The 18492-nt window shown below is 49.9% G+C and overlaps 2 protein-coding genes across 2 annotated transcripts; one reads left to right on the forward strand and one right to left on the reverse strand.

Moving 5' to 3' along the window:
• On the reverse strand, nucleotides 1-879 carry LOC125604319. Its single transcript, XM_048774747.1, has one exon. The coding sequence runs from the start codon at nucleotides 877-879 to the stop codon at nucleotides 1-3; it is 879 nt and encodes a 292-aa protein (XP_048630704.1).
• A 10823-nt stretch (nucleotides 880-11702) lies between these two features.
• Nucleotides 11703-12316, forward strand: LOC106404380. The gene is made up of 2 exons (XM_013845104.2): nucleotides 11703-11844; nucleotides 11937-12316. Exons 1-2 carry the CDS (start codon nucleotides 11703-11705, stop codon nucleotides 12314-12316), a joined length of 522 nt encoding a protein of 173 aa, XP_013700558.2.
• Nucleotides 12317-18492: the final 6176 nt, after the last annotated feature.

The following is an 18492-nucleotide window of genomic DNA, read 5'->3' on the forward strand; positions in this document are numbered from 1 at the left end:
CTAGTTGTATCCCGAGAAGGCGTCCATGAAGGTCAGGAGTTTGTTACCAGCAGTTGATTCGACGAGGCGATCGATATGAGGAAGTGGGTAACTGCCCTTCGGGCATGCCTTGTTGAGGTCCGTGAAATCGACGCATATGCGCCATTTGCCGTTTTTCTTCTTGACGACAACCTGATTGGCCAGCCACTCGGGATACCGGACTTCGGTAATGAAACCCGCGTCGAGGAGCCTATCAACTTCTTCGTTTACAGCTTTAGATCGCTCTGGCCTGAGTTTCTGTCGCTTCTGTCGGATGGGTTTGAATGTCGGGTCGACGTGCAGTTCGTGGGAGGTAACTGCAGGGTCGATTCCCTTCATGTCGGAGGTCTTCCAGGCGAACGTCGAGGCGTTCTCTTTGATGAAAGAGATGATCCGTGAACATATATCGTCAGACAAGTAGACGCCAACTCGGATGATATTTGTCGGATCAGACTCGTCGATTGCGACTTCGCGAACTTCCTCCTTCTGGGGGTAGATCTTGTGGAGCGGTTTACCGACGGAGTTGACAAGGGAAGTCTGTTGTTGCATTTTTACAGTGGCGATCAGCAGTTCTCTCGCGGCTTGTTGGTCTCCCCGAATCGTCTGTGTTTTACCGTCTTTTCCGGGAAACTTGACGCATTGATGGTAAGTCGAAGGAACGGCTTTCATGGAATGCAGCCATGGTGTTCCGAGTATGGCATTATAGGGTGCTTTTGCGCGGATGACGGAGAACTTGACGATGCGGGTTATACCACCTGCGTATACTGGAAAACGAATTGTCCCGATCATTTGCTCCGAGGCTCCATTGAAGCCGGTGAGCGTGCTAGAGGAAGGCTTCATATCTCTTAAATCGACTCCCATGTTGTCGAAAGTGTCGCGGAAGATGAGATCGACCGAGCTACCGGTATCGATAAGGACTTTTTGCGACTAAGCATTTACCAATATCGAGGTCGACGAGGAGAGGATCGTTATGTGGCATGTGGACGCCCTTGGTGTCTAGTGCCGAAAAAGTGATCTGGTGATCATTTTCGACTGGAGAGGGCCACTTTTTAGAGGTGGTTGCTTGATGTTTGTAATCTTTGACGGCCCGAACCGGGTCTCCGCAAGGTGGTGATCCCCCCATTATGACGTTGATGTGCGGGGCTCGGGTAGCTCGCATTGATTCGAGTTGCTTCCTCAAATCGTCAGTTGTGTTCTCGAATTTAGGAGTTTCTTCAGGCTATTTCTTCTTTGATTCGAGACGTCGTCGCAGATTGGACCCTATCGAATGGTTGAGTTGGACTCGCAGGTCGTCGGATTTTGAATTGAGTTGATCACAAAGGTCGCCAATTTGACCGATTCTCCGGGCGTTGCATTTTGAGATGGTCGCACGGAGGTCGACGGTTCCTGTGTTTTCGTTCATGGCGCTCTTTCGCTTCAGGAGGATGCGTAGGTCTCCATATGTTGTCGAGGGAGCAAGAGGTTTCTTGTCCTTATTGTTCAGTTTATCGCACAGATCTGGTTGCGCTGTCGGGACGTCGTCATCGGAGGAGTCACAAGGGCGAGAGAGTATGACTTCCACTCGTCGCCGGCGACGCGGATGTTCGTCTTCTGACGACTCGTTGGCGGGGCCGACGTTGTTGATGGGAGCGCGCTCAGGGCTTGCTCTTTCCTCGCTCTGGGTCGTGTTCTTTTGAGACTTCTGTGCCTTCTTCTCCTTATTCTTGCTCCAGCTTTTGCTGTTTTTTGGCGTCGGAGGAGAGGCGGGCATTTGGATTGTCCCATTGGTGATTCCGTCGAAAAACTGCCCGATGAGGGCTTTGCATTCCTTCGTATCATGGGAATCCCTTTTGTGGTAGAGGCACCATTTTTTTGGTTCCTCGGAGTTTGAACTCGCTGGTTCGGATGAGCTTAACTGCTTCGGAGCGGATTCTCGATCCCAGTGGTTCCAGCCTTTCTCTCGCGTGATAGCTGCTGAGTTTGGGGATTCCTCATCACCGACCGAGCTAACGGAGCCTCGCTTCTGAGTGGTGTTTCCACCGGAGGAGTGCTGGCGGGGCTCGGGGCGGGTGTCGTTTGTTCGGGAGGGTCGCTGTTTCGCTGCCACTTCTTTTGCAAACTTCGCTCTTGTGTCTTCTTCCATGCGGATAAAGTTGTGCGGGCGAGCAATGGCGTCGGAGACAGATTTTGATGGGTATCGGTAGAGATCCTGACGGAATGTGGAGTCGACGTGCAAGGCGTTCATCAAAGATTCAACGGCGATATGATCGGGAATATCAATCTTCGAGACAATGGCCTTGAACTTCTCCATGAAGTCGCGGAGGCTTTGGCCGTTGGCGTGAGTGAGGTTCCACAAATCTGACAGGGTCGCCTCTTGGTTAGTGAACATGATATAATTCTTAAGGAAGGCCGTCGAGAGGTCGTGGAAACAGTCGACGGAGTTCTCTCTGAGGCCGGTAAACCAAGTGAGGGCCGGTCCTTCTAGGGTTTTGATGAAGAGTTGGCAGAAGCCGGCATCTTTTTCTTCGTCAGTCAGGTTTGCGCGTCGCATCGCTTTGTTGAAAGACGTGACGTGAGTAGAAGGGTTAGAGAGACCTTTGAAGGTGGGAAGACGAAGCTTCTCCATCTTCTGGAGCCGCACACCGGTAACCTTTTGCGTAAAGGGTGTACGAAGAGATTCCGCGAGCACATGCTCGATTTGGGGTGCGGACATCGTCACCTGGTGGATCTTCGAGTTGATATCGAGGACCGACTGTTTCAACGCGGCTAGTTCACTTGTGGTGTGTGCGTTGATGTCATTACCGGCGCTTTGGCGGTCGTTGTCCCGCGTAGGTGCTACATCGGTGGTTCGATCTGTGGCGAACAGGTGTCGATGATACTGCGCCGTTGAAGCTTCGGCGTTTGCAGGAGCAAGGATCTTTGCTATCGCCGTGATTTGGTCAACCGCCGCCTTCTGCGCCGCCTCTTGTTGGGCGAGGCGTGCCAGGATAGTTTCCATGGACGCAGGAGGGGGTAGTGGAGTTACTGGTGTCAGCGTAGGTGTCGCCTCTGGAGCCGGCGTCACCTCGAGAGCTTCACGCTCCTCGCCTGACGAAGAACTGTCGTTGCTAACAACCATAGTGCTAACGTTACTTTGCTAGTTGCCCCATGGTGGGCGGCAACTGTTTGATCGGAAAACGGTAATAAAGAAGATGTGGGTTTAACAAAGACGTCTTATTTATGGTTGGAGAAAACGTTCTGTCGGTTACAAAGGAAACAAAGAGAATGCGACAGAAAGAAAGCCGGTGGCTAGATGAGCTGCCAGAAAAGTACAACTAACGGCGAGATGAAGCAAAGGTGAAAACCCTAATCTAGCCGCCAAGTGTTAGTCAAGAGTTTCAGATCCTTCTCTCGTTGTTTCCCCTTTCCTTTATATAGTCGTTCTGATACTTCTTCCTTGACCTAGCTTACGCCATCTTGATGGGCCTCCCCTCCTGGGCCAAAAAGCCCGTGTGCGTCCGAGCAACCGTTGAGCCGAGTATACTTCAGTCGACGATGATCGACTAAAAGTACTCTAGAGTCAAGCCGAGAGACCTGACTCTTGAGCCGACCGATCGAGCCGTCGCTCTACCTAATCCGGGCCAGGCCTTCTATTCTTTGCGCCTTTTGGGGTGGTTAAATCCATCCCCTACAGAGACCAACATCACATAGGAGGGTAAGCAGAAGCTGAAGAGTGTGGTGGTATCCTCGGGTCAGAGTGGTGACAAGAAAAGGAAAATGGACTCAACCGAGGAGGGTAAAACCTCAAGTGGTAGGTCAGAGTGCCCTAAGTGTGGTCGATACCACAGTGGAGAGTGCTGGAAGGCCATGGGCGCCTGCACTCGATGTGGTAAGATGGATCACTCAGCCAAGGATTGTCCAAGCCCATTGGGTGAGTCCAGGACCTATCACCACTGCGGCCAAAAGGGCCACTACCGCAGGGATTGCCCTAAGTTGCAAGGCAACCAGAGTAAGGGACGTGGAGAGGCTAGCAGGCCAGTCCAGGGACGAGGCCAGACCTCGACACCTCGTGTGTATGAACTATCCAAGGATGTGGATGGGACTCAGCCTTTCCAAGCGATCACTGGTAACATTCTAGACTACTACTCTTACAATTTCAGTAGAATTGCATGGTATGGAACCTAGGATGGATAGATATACTTTGTTGGGTCTTGTGTAGGGACCTTAAGTATTGGTGGTGTGGAAACACACACATTATTTGATACTGGAGCTACACATAGTTTTGTGAGTCCAAGTATGATAGGAAAAGGTTTGTTCCAGTATGGAACATGGGATGGTCCTGAACGAGTGAGTGCGGCCGGAGGGCAGGTTATGAATTCACTCGGTCTGGTTAAGGACATCCCTGTGGTGATCATGGATATGCTGATGCCTATAGATCTGATTGTTTTCCCCCTCAAGCATCATGAAGTAATCTTGGGCATGGACTGGCTGGGAAAGTATCGGGCAACTCTAGATTGTCACCGGGGAAGGGTGCAACTTGAGAACGAGTTTGGACCCCCGATTAAGTACCAAGGAATCAAAGCCAACCTCTTGTAGTTTAGTGGTTTCAGCAGTCCAAGTAGAACGGATGCTTGGAAATGGTTGTGAGGCCTTTTTGGCTACCATTTACACTGATGAGGTTGTAGGGGCCTGTGACCCAGAGGGTATACCGTTGGTTCGGGAATTTCAGGATGTGTTTGGGGCACTACAGGGCATTCCCCTGATAGGGCTGACCCATTCATCATTGAATTGGAACCTGGAACGGCCCCATTATCAAAAAGTCCAATAAAAAGGCACCAGCTGAGATGGCAGAGCTGAAGAAGCAACTTGAGGAGTTGCTTGAGAAGGGGTTCATACGCCCTAGTGTATCACCTTGGGGAGCACCAGTCCTATTTGTTAAGAAAAAGGATGGTAGCTTTAGGTTGTGCATAGATTATAGGGGTTTGAACAGGGTGACTGTGAAGAACAAGTACCCTTTACCCAGGATTGATGAGTTGTTGGATCAACTCCATGGAGTCAAGTGGTTCTCCAAGATTGACCTGGCCTCTGGGTATCATCAGATCCCCATTGCCCAGATGATGTGAGGAAGACAGCGTTCCGAACCAGGTATGGCCACTATGAGTTTGTGGTAATACCGTTCGGACTGACTAATGCACCTGCTGCATTCATGAAGATGATGAACGGCATCTTCAGGGAATACTTGGACGAGTTTGTGATCATCTTCATTGATGATATACTCGTGTATTCCAAGACAAAGGAGGACCATGAAAGACACCTTAGGGCGGTGTTGGGCCGTCTGAGGGAACAGAAGCTCTTTGCTAAGCTAAGCAAGTGTAGTTTCTGGCAGAAGAGCATTGGGTTCCTTGGACATGTGGTGTCTGATAAAGGAGTCTCAGTGGATCAAGATAAGATCAAATGTATCCAGAAATGGCCACAGCCAAAGAATGCTACGGAAGTTAGAAGCTTCTTAGGGTTGGCTGGTTATTACATGAAATATGTCAAGGGGTTCTCGAGCATAGGTCAACCTATGACTAAGCTGACAGGTAAGGACGTGAGGTTCACATGGTCTGAGGAGTGTGAGAAAAGTTTTGCAGCACTTAAGAACATGTTGACTAATGCACCCGTCCTGGTGTTGCCTGAGGCTAATCAGCCTTATGTGGTGTATACGGATGCATCCATAACTGGTCGTGGTTGTGTTTTGACACAACATGGGAAGGTGATAGCCTATGCTTCCAGACAGCTAAGGAAGCATGAAGGTAACTATCCGACCCATGATTTGGAGATGGCTGCAGTAGTATTTGGATTAAAGATATGGAGATCATATCTTTATGGTGCCAAGGTGCAAATACTCACAGACCATAAGAGCTTGAAGTACATATTAACTCAGCCTGAGTTAAACTTAAGGTAGAGGAGATGGATGGAGTTTGTTGCAGATTATGATCTGGACATAGCTTATCATCCTGGGAAAGCTAACCTAGTGGCTGACGCTTTGAGCCGCAGAAGGGCTGAAGTGTCATCTGAGAGGGAGGCAGATGAACTGGAAGGGATGATCAGGTCCTTGAACCTCAACACCTTGGTTGGTTCAGATAAGCCATTGGGGTTGAAGGCAGTGAACCAGGCCGATCTCCTGACCAGGATCAGGCAAGCACAGAGCCTGGATGAAAATCTAAAGAAGGTAGCCGCCAATGACAAGACAGAGTACCAGACGACTGACAATGGTACCATCTTGGTCAAAGGGAGGGTCACTGTTCCTAATGATAAGGAACTCAAAGAAGAGATTATGAGACAGGCTCATAAGTCTAAGTTTTCAGTTCATCCTGGACTGAACAAGATGTATAGGGATCTGAAAAGGTACAACCATTGGGTGAGGATGAAATCTGATGTTGCCGAGTGTGTGGCTAAGTGTCCCACTTGTCAACTGGTGAAGGCAGAACATCAAGTTCCCAGTGGTCTACTTCAGAACCTACCCATACCAGAATGGAAACGGGATCACATCACAATGGATTTTGTGACTGGGTTTCCCACGACCAGGAATAAGAAAGATGCAGTATGGGTTGTGGTCGATCGGCTGACCAAGTCGGCTCATTTCCTGCCTATCAAGAAAGGGGATGGGGTCGATAGGATTGTGCAAGTGTACCTGGACGAGATAGTGAGGTTGCATGGTGTTCCAGCAACCATTGTCTCAGACAGGGATCCAAGATTTACATCTTATTTCTGGCAGGCTTTCCAAAAGGCCTTGGGAACCAGAGTGAATATGAGCACATCTTATCATCCTCAAACGGATGGGCAGTCTGAAAGGACAATCCAAACGTTGGAGGATATGCTAAGGGCGTGTGTGTTTGACTGGGGAGAGTCTTGGGAAAGACACTTACCCTTAGTGGAGTTTGCTAACAACAACAGCTTCCATACAAGCATTGGTATGTTGCCATATGAGGCTTTGTATGGTAGGCCGTGCAGGACACCCCTATGCTGGACCCAAGTGGGGCAGCGTAGCATGTTGGGTCCTGAGATTGTAGAACAGACCACTGAGAAGATCAGGATGGTCAAAGAGAAGATGAAAGAGGCGCATGACCGCCAAAAGAGATATGCACACAAGCGTAGGAAACATCTTGAGTTTGAGGTCAATGACCTGGTGTATCTCAAGATGATTACCTTTAAGGGTAGGACCAGGGTTTCTGGACGAAAGAAACTGGATCCTAGGTACTTGGGTCCATTCAGGATCATAGAGAGAGTGGGTGCAGTGGCATACAAGTTGGACTTGCCATCAGCAATGGATGCATACCACAATGTGTTCCATGTATCCCAACTCCGGAAATGCTTATCTGAACAAGACATTGTCTTGCCCGAGATTCCTGCTGACCTTGGTAAGGACCTGGCTTTGGAAACCTTGCCGGTTCGGATTGTGGATCGGTCAGAGAAAACTATGAGAAAGAAGACAGTTCCCATGATCAAAGTGGTGTGGGATTACAATGGTAAAGACCTCATCACTTAGGAAACCGAAGCAAAGATGAAAGCTATGTATCCGGACTGGTACAAACAATTTCTTCCTGATGAAACACTTAACATGGATTCAAGGACGAATCTCAAGTTAGTGGGGGAGACTTGTCATGTCCCCGATCCTAGTACACACAGGACTTCTGTGGGTGTCCGCCAGCACACACAAGACTTGCGTGGCTGTCCGTGTGTGTCCGTCAGCACACAGAACGTCTGTGGCTATTCATCAATACACATATCAGCACGCTGGTCCTTGGACTCAGCACGCTGGCACTTCCCGTGGATTGTTTGGGTGATTTTGGCCCACGTGGGCTATCTGTTCAGTACACACAGGACGTCCGTGGGTGTCCGCCAGCACACACAGGACGTCCGTGGCTGTCTGTGGCTGTTTGTCAGCACACACAGGACGTCCGTGGCTGTCCGTGTGTGTCCGTCAGCACACACAGGACGTCCGTGGCTGTCCATCAGTACACATATCAGCACGAGGGTCCTTGGACTCAGCACGCTAGCCCTTCCCGTGGATTGTTTGGGTGATTTTGGCCCACGTGGGCTGTCTGTTCAGTACACACAGGACGTCTGTGGGTGTCCGTCAGCACACACAGGACATCCATGGCTGTCCGTGTGTGTCCGTGTGTGTCCGTCAGCACACACAGGACGTCCGTGGCTGTCCATCAGTAAACATATCAGCTCGTTGGTCCTTGGACTCAGCACACTGACCCTATCCCGTGGACTGTTCGGGTGATTTTGGCCCACGTGGGCTGTCTGTTCAGTATACACAGGACGTCCGTGGGTGTCTGTCAACACACACATGACGTCCGTTTGTGTCCATCAGCACACACAGGACGTCCTAGGCTGTCCGTGTGTGTCCGTCAGCACACACAAGACATCCGTGGCTGTCCATCAATACACATATCAGCACGTTGGTCCTTGGACTCAGCATGCTGACCCTTCTCGTGGACTGTTCGGGTGATTTTGGCCCATGTGGGCTGTAGCATCCCCGATCCTAGATAGGATCGTTGGGACGAGCCATGGTGCAAGGAGACGCTCCAGACAGGTCATTTGGCCTAAGGATAAGCTTATCATGGCTCAATAATAAGGTTAAGGGTATCAGGGAGCTGAGACTTAACCAGGATGGAACGGAAGGAAGCTTAGGAGAGCTGGCCGAGTGATCTAGCAGCTGGACAGGGTCGGGAACAAGCTCAACCAGCTGGGGACAGTGTGAAACCAGCTCACTCAGTCCTTGGTAGCTCACTGGAGCTGATAGGTTAGCTCACTCAGCTGAGGCCAGCTAGTGACCAGCTCAAATCAGCTCGGTGGAGTGTTATGGTCCGGGCCGGCGTGGCCGGGTCATGGGTGGTTATGGGCTGGTGGGGTCTTGTCCTGAACCACCATGGGTCCGTGGGGTCTTGGCCTTGGACAAGGGACTCTGGACAATGTTATGGGCCTGATTTTCGGACAGCCCAAAGGAAGGGAAGAGCAGTTGGGCAGTTACTCCCAAAAAGGTGCAAAAGGGGCAGTTTTGTGCCTTTTCTCTCTAACTGCTTGGCCGGTTTCTCCAGGGCAGCTGGGGCTGGCTTTCTCTATAAATAGAGAGTCCCTGGCACAGAAAATGGCACTAAATTCCTTAGGCAAAGCTCTGCCAAACTCATAAGAGAAAGAAAGAAAGAGAGAGACCGGCGGTTAGAAAAGAGAACCGTGTGTGGTGGTGTTGGCTTGCCGGCGTGTTCTGAGCGTGGGAAGGCCAGGCCGTGAAGATGGATACCAGACAGAAAGACAAGGAGAAGGAGAAGGAGAAGGACTTGCCTCCAGGGGAGAGAACGCCTAAGGTTAGTGGTGTAGACTGCAAGGAACGGCCCCGGGCCTGCAGATGATCCGTGCGGCCTTGCGGCCGGTTCTCTTGGCAGATGTATCCATTCTCTTTACTTCTTCTGGATCGCCTGTTATATAGTATTTTGTGATGTTATTGGATTTATTCAGACAGGGAACACTGGACCAAGGCCATGGCCGGTCCAGGGGTAAAGTCCTAGGCATTGGCCGGACTGATCTATGGTGGGATCTCACATTCCGGGTCGGTTTTGTTGAGATCTGACTATGGGAATCTCTTAGTTGGGAATTATCATGAATTGTCATGGATTTTACTTAGTTTTTGGGAATTTATTTGTGTATGTCCAAACTGGACTGATCCTAGTTCTTAAGGGCCGAACCATGCCATTCTATTCTTGTTGCCTAGGTTATCGGCCACATGTGTTTATGACGTGATTTATGTGGTTTCAGGACCAGACTTGGACCGTGGTAAAGGAAAGGTACGGTGAAGACTCAGGCCATGGGAAGATGTGTGGTGAATGGGTCATTGTTGATAAGTGTGTAGTATTGATAGCCTATTGTGCAACTTGTGAACTTATGATAGACTAAGTGTGTAAACTAGTAGTATGAACTTATGAATGATGTATGGATCTCATTATGTTATATATATAATCTATTTGCCTTTATGTTCACTTGTCTTGATTGTTAAACTTGAACCTCACCTAAGGGAAATTGAACTTAACATCTAAAAGACCTTAACAGACCGGAATCATTTGTATAAGAACGGATGTTAAGGCCGCAGGTCATGGTTGGGCTTAAGAGCCGGGAACAGGCCTTACAAGTTGGTATCAGAGCATGGTTGATTCGAGGATTTGGTTGGGTTACATGTTCACCACACTTCTGGCTTTGGGTCTCACGGTAAGGTTGGGTAGAAAGGGTTGTTTGCTTAACCTTGTATGTTCTCGGAGGTTTGTATAAGTTGATGGGACTAACTGGTTTGTGTTTTCAATTTCTAAGGGAACAAAGAGGGCTAAAGGCCGGAAGGGCAAGGAGGCGGCTGGTGCTTCTGGAGCGGTTGTGGGAGAGGGAGTCGATCCTACCCAAGTGTTGCCTACCCCAGTGGGGTTGGTTAACAATGAGACCGGGGAGCCCATGGCGCCAATCTTGCCTATGGAGGTTCAGTTTGATAACCTGGGCAAACAATAGGAGATGGGACGTGAGGAGGAAGGTGAATCCTCCCATGTAGGAGACCAGACCAGTCGGGGAACTGGTGCCTTGGAGATGGCCAAGCCATCCATGCGCGAGGTGTTGGACGTGGTTAAGGCCATGGGCACTCAGATGTTGGCTTTCACTCAAGCATTCACCCCATTGGTGAATTCTTCCGTTGGCCAGGTCACACAAGCTCAGGCTACTCGGAGGGCAGCTTAGACAGCTGGGACCGCAGCTGGTGTAGCTCGAGCAGCCGCACATGTAGCTTGGACAGGTGCTAGGACAGTTGAGGATCGAGCTACAGTTGAGGCTGATGTGATGGAGATCGATCCGCCTGTTCGTCCAGTTAGGAGAGTGGATTACTTGAGCTTGCTAGCTCACTTCTCCAAGCTGGGTACAAAGCAGTTTGCTGGTAGTTCCGATCCCATTGAGGCAGACGAGTGGAGGAGCAGATTGACTCGAAACTTCAGTTCAACTCGTTGTCCGGAGGAGTACAAGAAAGACAATGCAGTTCACTTCCTGGAAGTTGACGCACACAACTGGTGGTTGGCTTTGGACAAACACACCAATGGGACTATTGAGCGTTTTTCAGACTTTGAGGTTGAGTTCAACCATAAGTACTTTCCAGCTTAAGCTTGGGATCGCCTGGAGTCCCAGTTCCTGGACATGTCCCAGGGACGCATGACAGTACGTGAGTACGAGGAGAAGTTCAACCGGCTCAGACGTTACATAGGTAAAGAGCTGGAAGAGGAGACAATGCAGATACGTAGATTTGTTCGAGGCCTAAGGGTCGAACTTCGAACCTACTGCTCGGTTGGTCATTTCCAGACAGTGTCTGAGCTCGTGGAGAGGATGGCTATGGTAGGGACCAACCTGGCCGAGGAGGCTAAGCAAAGGTCTAGGAGCCACGCGTCCTCTGGTGGTTCTGGGAGTGACCGGAAGAGGAAGAGGGACACAGCCGAGGAGGGTAAAACCTCAAGTGGTAGGCCAGAATGTTCTAAGTGCGGGAGGCGTCATGGAGGCAAATGCTGGAAGGCTATGGGAGCTTGTACTCGGTGTGGCAAGATGGATCATTCAGCTCGGGACTGTCCAAGGCCTGAACAAGGCCGCAGGCAGGGCTCAAGTGGGGGTGATACCAGGGGATGTCACCATTGTGGAAAGGTAGGACATTTCAAACGGGAATGTCCAAAGCTCCAAGCGGACAAGAGAAGGGCCGCGGTGAGGCAAGCAAACCAAGCCAGAGCCGGGGCCAGACCTCTAGCCCAAGGGTTTACGAGCTGTCCAAGGATGAGGACGAGATTAAACCATTGAAGTTGATCACTGGTAATGATTCTAGGCTTATTCTCTTTCCATTTGGTAGAATTACATGGTACGGAACCTAGAACGGATTAGATACTTAGATTGAGTCTTTGTAGGGTCCCTAAGTATTGGTGGTGTGGAAACACACGTTCTGTTCGACACTGGCGCTACACATAGCTTTGTGAGTCCAGGGTTGATCGGAAAGGGTTTGTTCCAAATTGGAACGAGGGATGATCCGTGCATAGTATATGCAGCCGGTGGCCAAGCGATGCATTCATTGGGACTGGTTAGGAACGTCCCAGTGATGATCCAGGACAGGGTAATGCATGTGGATCTGGTGGTAGTCCCCCTTAAAAATCATGAGGTGATATTGGGTATGGACTGGCTTGGAAAGAATCGGGCCACCTTGGATTGTCACCGGGGGAGGGTGCAGTTCGAGAGTGGGTGTGGACCCCCGATCAGGTTCCAAGGTATTAAGCCGGCCTCAGTTGCTTAGTGGTATCAGCAGTCCAAGCAGAACGGATGCATGAGAAAGGTTGTGAGGCTTATTTGGCCACAATCACCACTAAGGAGGTCGTGGGGGGTGGTGACACAGAAGGGATACTGCTGGTCAGTGAGTTCGAGGATGTGTTTCGGACGCTACAGGGCATTCCCCCTGATAGGGCAGATCCGTTCATAATAGAACTGGAACCAGGGACGGCCCCATTGTCTAAAAGTCCCTATCGAATGGCTCTTGCCGAAATGGCCGAGCTAAAGAAACAACTAGAGGAGTTGTTAGCCAAAGGGTTCATACGCCCAAGTGTCTCGCCTTGGGGAGCACCAGCCCTGTTTGTGAAGAAAAAGGATGGTAGTTTCAGGCTGTGCATTGATTACCGAGGGTTGAATAGGGTGACTGTGAAGAACAAGTACCCATTGCCTAGGACTGATGAGTTGTTGGATCAGCTCAAGGGAGCCAAGTGGTTTTCCAAGATTGATTTGGCCTCAGGGTATCACCAAATCCCAATAGAGCCCAATGATATCAGGAAGACGGCATTTCGGACCCGGTATGGTCACTACGAGTTTGTGGTTATGCCATTTGGTCTAACCAATGCTCCAACTGCGTTCATGAAGATGATGAATGGTATCTTCCAAGACTTTCTGGATGAATTTGTAATCATTTTCATAGATTACATACTTGTATATTCCAGAAGCAAGGAAGACCATGAGAGGCATCTTAGGGCGGTGTTGGAACGGCTAAGAGAGCAGAAACTGTTTGCTAAGTTAAGGAAGTGCAGCTTCTGGCAGAAGAGCATTGGCTTCCTCTGACACATTGTGTCAGATCAAGGAGTGTCTGTGGATCCGGAACAGGCTATCCAAGCCTGGCCACAACCTAAGAGTGCTACGGAAGTCAGAAGCTTCCTAGGGTTGGCCAGCTACTATCGGAAGTTCATCAAGGGGTTTGCGAGTTTGGCTCAACCCATGACTCAACTCACGGGCAAGGATGTTAGGTTTTCCTTGACAGGAGATTGTGAGAAGTGCTTCATGGCTCTGAAGGATATGCTTACAAGGGCACCAGTCCTAGTACAGCCTGAGGCGGATCAGCCATATGTAGTGTATACGGACGCGTCCATCACTGGGTTGGGATGTGTTCTGACTCAACATGGAAAGGTGATTGCTTATGCTTCAAGACAATTGAGAAAGCATGAAGGGAATTACCCAACCCATGACTTAGAGATGGCGGCCGTAGTGTTTGCACTGAAGATTTGGAGATCCTATCTATATGGTACTAAGGTTCAGATCCTTACTGACCACAAGAGCCTCAAATACATATTCACGCAACCAGAATTGAATTTGAGGCAGAGGCGTTGGATGGAGTTCATGGCCGACTATGATTTAGATATTGCTTACCATCCTGGTAAGGCAAATTTGGTGGCAGACGCCTTGAGCCGTAGGAGGGCCGAGGTATCAGCTGAGAAGGAAGCAGATGAGTTAGAAGAGATGGTCCGGTCATTGCACCTGAACACAATGGCCAGCGAGGACGAGCCGTTGGGTTTGGAAGCGGTGAACCAGGCTGATCTCCTCACCAGGATCAGGCAGGCACAAGGCTTGGACGAGAACCTACAAAAGGTTGCTCGAAATGAACTGACGGAGTATCAGATCACGGTAGATGGAACCATTCTGGTACGAGGACGGGTCAGTGTGCCTAATGATATGAACCTGAAGGAAGAGATTATGAGGGAAGCTCATAAATCCAAGTTCTCGGTACATCCAGGTGAAACTAAGATGTATCAAGACCTTAAGAGGTATTATCATTGGCTACGGATGAAGGTAGACATAGCTGAGTGGGTGGCCAAATGTGCTACTTGCCAGTTAGTCAAGGCGGAGCATCAGGTTCCAAGTGGTCTATTACAAAGTTTACCCATTCCGGAATGGAAGTGGGATCACATCACTATGGACTTTGTAACAAGTTTTCCCACCACTAGGAAAAAGGAATGATGCGGTTTGGGTGATAGTGGATAGACTCACCAAATCCGCACACTTCCTGCCTTTGAAGAAATCAGATGGGGTTGATCAGATTGTGGTCAAGTACATGGACGAGATCGTGCGGCTACATGGGATTCCGTCTAGCATTTTGTCGGATAGGGATCTGAGGTTTACTTCATGATTTTGGAAAGCTTTCCAAAAGGCCTTGGGGACGAGAGTGAACATGAGTACAGCTTTTCATCCCCAGACAGATGGGCAATCAGAACGCACGATCAGGACACTGGAGGATATGCTAAGGGCATGTGTCTTGGATTGGGGCGACTCATGGGAAAGGCATCTGCCATTGGTGGAGTTTGCATACAACAACAGTTTTCACCGAAGTATTGGCATGTCCCCCTATGAAGCCTTATATGGGCGTCCATGTAGAACGCCATTGTGCTGGACCCATGTCACGCCCCCAATCCTGAATAGGATTGTTGGGACGGCCATGGTTCGAGGAAACGTACAAGCCAGTCTTAAGACATCAAGGCAAGCGTTCCATGGTCGAGAAAGAATGTTAAGGACATAAGGAAACTTAGACTTAACCTTATACAAGCTAAGAGACAGCTAGGACGAGTAAGACAGTAGCTGGACGAAGTGGACGAGTAGCTCGGCCAGCTCAAGGAAGCTAGGTTCAGTTCACTCCAGCTCAGTCCCTACTAAGTCAGCTCCACTAGCTGGACTACTAGCTCACTCAGCTGAGGCAGCTGAGAGTCAGCTCATCTCAGCTAGACGGACTGTCCGGGCTTTAGGCCGATGGTCCGGGTCCGGGTCAGTGGCGGGCTGTGAGGTCCGGCCATGAGGCCATGGGCTGTTGGGTCCTTGGGCAAGGCCGTCGGCTGTGTCCAGGAGGCCTGGGGTGTGGGTTGGGCTTGTGGCCGACCCCAAACCCAATCAGCAAGGGCGAAGGGATGCAAGTGGCCGAAAGGGGGCAACTCTTGGCCGATGGTGCCCATTCGCTAGCAAGTCATGCCTGTTCGTGGGGCAAGACTTACCCCCTCGTTTTCTATAAATATGGGGGCTCTCTGGTCGATTTCATTATCCAATTCCAGAGTAAAATACTCAGAGAAAAACGTAGAGAGAAAGAAAGAGAGAAAGAGAGAGTTCCGGCCAAGAGAAAGGCCGATTGTGGTGGTGTTGTGTTCCGGCGACTCTGATCGTTTGAGAACTAACTCCGGTCAAGAATGGGAGATCAAGACAAGGAGAAGAGCATGGAGAACCCAGACGTGTTTCACAAGGTATGTGATGGGCCGTGGCTCCATCAGACCGAACGGACGGTCCATGCGACCGCACTGCGGCTCTGCTCGGTTCCTAAGTCCCATCCGGCTCTCCTTATCTGTTTCAATTCGTTTCTCTTCTCTTCTCTCTGGTTAAACACGAAAGGTTGTGTTGGTTGAGTCCAAGGGACACTTCCCTAGGCTTAGGCCGAACATAACCAAACCGCTAGCCTAGACACGGGTCGGTTAGTGGGATGATCCGATCGCACCAAGACTGGGCGGTTAGGACGAACGGTTGGGAATGACCCAAAGGGCACGAGTTGTCAAGAGTCATGAGTGTCCAAAGGTTGTGAGTTTCCAAAGGGTGTCAGGGACCAAAAGGTACGAGTTACCAAAGGTTGCGAACATCAAAAGGTACGAGGAACAAGAGGCACGATTGGCCAAAGGGTGCATGTTCCAAACGGTGTCTTTCGGGACAGGTTAGGACCGATCCTTATGGATCAGCCTATGGCTTGTCTAGTTAAGACAAGGTCACGGTTTGTCTAAGCCAAGGTAGAGTCGCAAGGTCTGACCGGTTGCTAAGCCTTCCGGATTAGGCTTGAGGCTTACTCGGCCGATTGGAGCCAGGCCTAAGGCCGGATCAGGTAAGGGAGTCCGTTGGGCCATTGAGCCGGACTCCATTGGCCGGTCGCACCTAGATTCTATCCGGATAGACGGATTGGTCGTTGGGGACGATCCGGACCTGTTCGTGTGTTCTGTTTATCAATTCTGGACTATCTATCTGATTCTAAGTCAAGGGGTGGTTGGTTGAATGACTTAGGATACGGTAGGTAGGTTCATACGTTTTATGATTATGTTGACTGAGGTTTATCTAAGTTCTAGGAACCAAGCCAAGCATTGTAGAATCAATCCGTTCTATTCTCGGTTATGATTAATGCTTATCTGGTTGTGGTTTCAGGAACTAAGGATGGTTCTGGTCAAGCCAAGGAGCCGTGAAAGCTCAGTCAGTGAGAGGCTGTGTAACGTGTGGTTAGATGATGCTAGGGATGAACTAGTGATTGTCTATGAGACTGTTAAGAAGTTGTGTATTGAATCTCATGTTTCTAAGTAATACAAAGTTTATACATTGTTATTCCGCTGTGCAATCTGTTCCTTTGTTTATGAACCTCATATTCGAATATGACTTAGTAACTAAAAGACTTAAAATTGATCAAACAAGCAGAGAAATTAATAAGTAAGCCTGCGGACTCCATCAGGTCGAGAGGCCAGGGTTCGGATCTTACAACCCAAGTGGGGGAGCGCAGCATGATAGGGCCGGAAATAGTGGAGGAGACAACTCAGAAGATCAAGTTCATCCAAGATAAGATGAGGACAGCCCAAGACCGTCAGAAACATTATGCAGACAAACGTCGGAAAGAACTTGAGTTCGAAGTTGGTGATATGGTATACCTAATGATGATTACCTTCAAGGGGAGGGTGAGAATCTCAGGTAGGAGGAAGTTAGATCCAAGGTACTTGGGTCCGTTCCGAATTGTTGAGAGAGTTGGAGCGATGGCTTACAAGTTGGATATACCCTCCGAGATGGATGCATTCCACAATGTGTTCCATGTCTCTCAACTAAGGAAGTGCCTATCAGATCAGGATATTTACATTCTAGGGATTCCTTCTGATTTAGGGACGAACCTCACCTTAGAGACAAGGCCGGTTCAGATCATGAACAGAATGGAAAAGGTAACCCGGAACAAGACAACTCAAATGATCAAAGTGATTTGGGAGTGCAACGGTCGAGAGGAAGTAACTTGGGAAACAGAGGAAAGAATGAAAGCTGAGTTTCCTGAGTGGATAAAGGAATCTGAGGAAGAGTTACTTGGTTCGGATTCGAGGATAAATCCATATCAAGTGGGGGAGACTTGTAGAATCCCCGATCCTAGATTGGATCGTTGGGACGAGCCATGGTGCGAGGAGACGCACCAGACAGGTCATTTGGCCTAAGGATAAGCGTATCATGGCTCAAATAATAAGGTTAAGGGTATCAGGGAGCTGAGACTTAACCAGGATGGAACGGAAGGAAGCTTAGGAGAGCTGGCCGAGTGATCTAGCAGCTGGACAGGGTCGGGAACAAGCTCAACCAGCTGGGGACAGTGTGAAACCAGCTCACTCAGTCCTTGGTAGCTCACTGGAGCAGATAGGTTTGCTCACTCAGCTGAGGCCAGCTAGTGACCAGCTCAAAGCTTGGTGGATTGTTATTGTCTGGGCCGGCATGGCCGGGTCATGGGTGTTTATGGGTTGGTGGGGTCTTGGCCTGAACCACCAAGGGTCCGTGGGGTCTTGGCCTTGGACAAGGGACTCTGGACAATGTTATGGGCCTGATTTTTGGACAGCCCAATGGAAGGGAAGAGCAGTTGGGCAGTTACTCCCGAAAACGTGCAAAGGGGGCAGTTTTGTGCCTTTTCTCTCTAACTGCTTGGCCGGTTTCTCCAGGGCAGCTGGGGCTGGCTTTCTCTATAAATAGAGAGTCCCTGGCACAGAAAATGGCACGAAATTCCTTAGGCAAAGCTCTGCCAACCTCATAAGAGAAAGAAAGAAAGAGAGAGACCGGCGGTTAGAGAAGAGAACCGTGTGTGGTGGTGTTGGCTTGCCGGCGTGTTCTGAGCGTGGGAAGGCCAGGCCGTGAAGATGGATACCAGACAGAAAGACAAGGAGAAGGAGAAGGACTTGCCTCCAGGGGAGAGAACGCCTAAGGTTAGTGGTGTAGACTGCAAGGAACGGCCCCGGGCCTGCGGATGATCCGTGCGGCCTTGCGGCCAGTTCTCTTGGCAGATGCATCCATTCTCTTTACTTCTTCTCGATCGCCTGTTCTATAGTATTTTGTGATGTTATTGGATTGATTCAGACATGGAACACTGGACCAAGGTCATGGCCGGTCCAGGGGTAAAGTCCTAGGCATTGGCTG

This window comes from Brassica napus, unplaced genomic scaffold (assembly GCF_020379485.1).
Source record: "Brassica napus cultivar Da-Ae unplaced genomic scaffold, Da-Ae ScsIHWf_521;HRSCAF=783, whole genome shotgun sequence".
Lineage (NCBI taxonomy): Eukaryota > Viridiplantae > Streptophyta > Magnoliopsida > Brassicales > Brassicaceae > Brassica > Brassica napus.

Excerpts from the sequence above, each read along its gene's own strand:
- LOC106404380 (XM_013845104.2), top strand. The coding sequence starts at position 11,703 with ATGTCCAAAGCTCCAAGCGGACAAGAGAAGGGCCGCGGTGAGGCAAGC. Across the intron at positions 11,845-11,936 it reads ACCATTGAAGTTGATCACTG|GGTCCCTAAGTATTGGTGGT; the intron begins GTAATGATTCTA and ends GAGTCTTTGTAG.
- LOC125604319 (XM_048774747.1), bottom strand. The coding sequence starts at position 879 with ATGGGAGTCGATTTAAGAGATATGAAGCCTTCCTCTAGCACGCTCACC.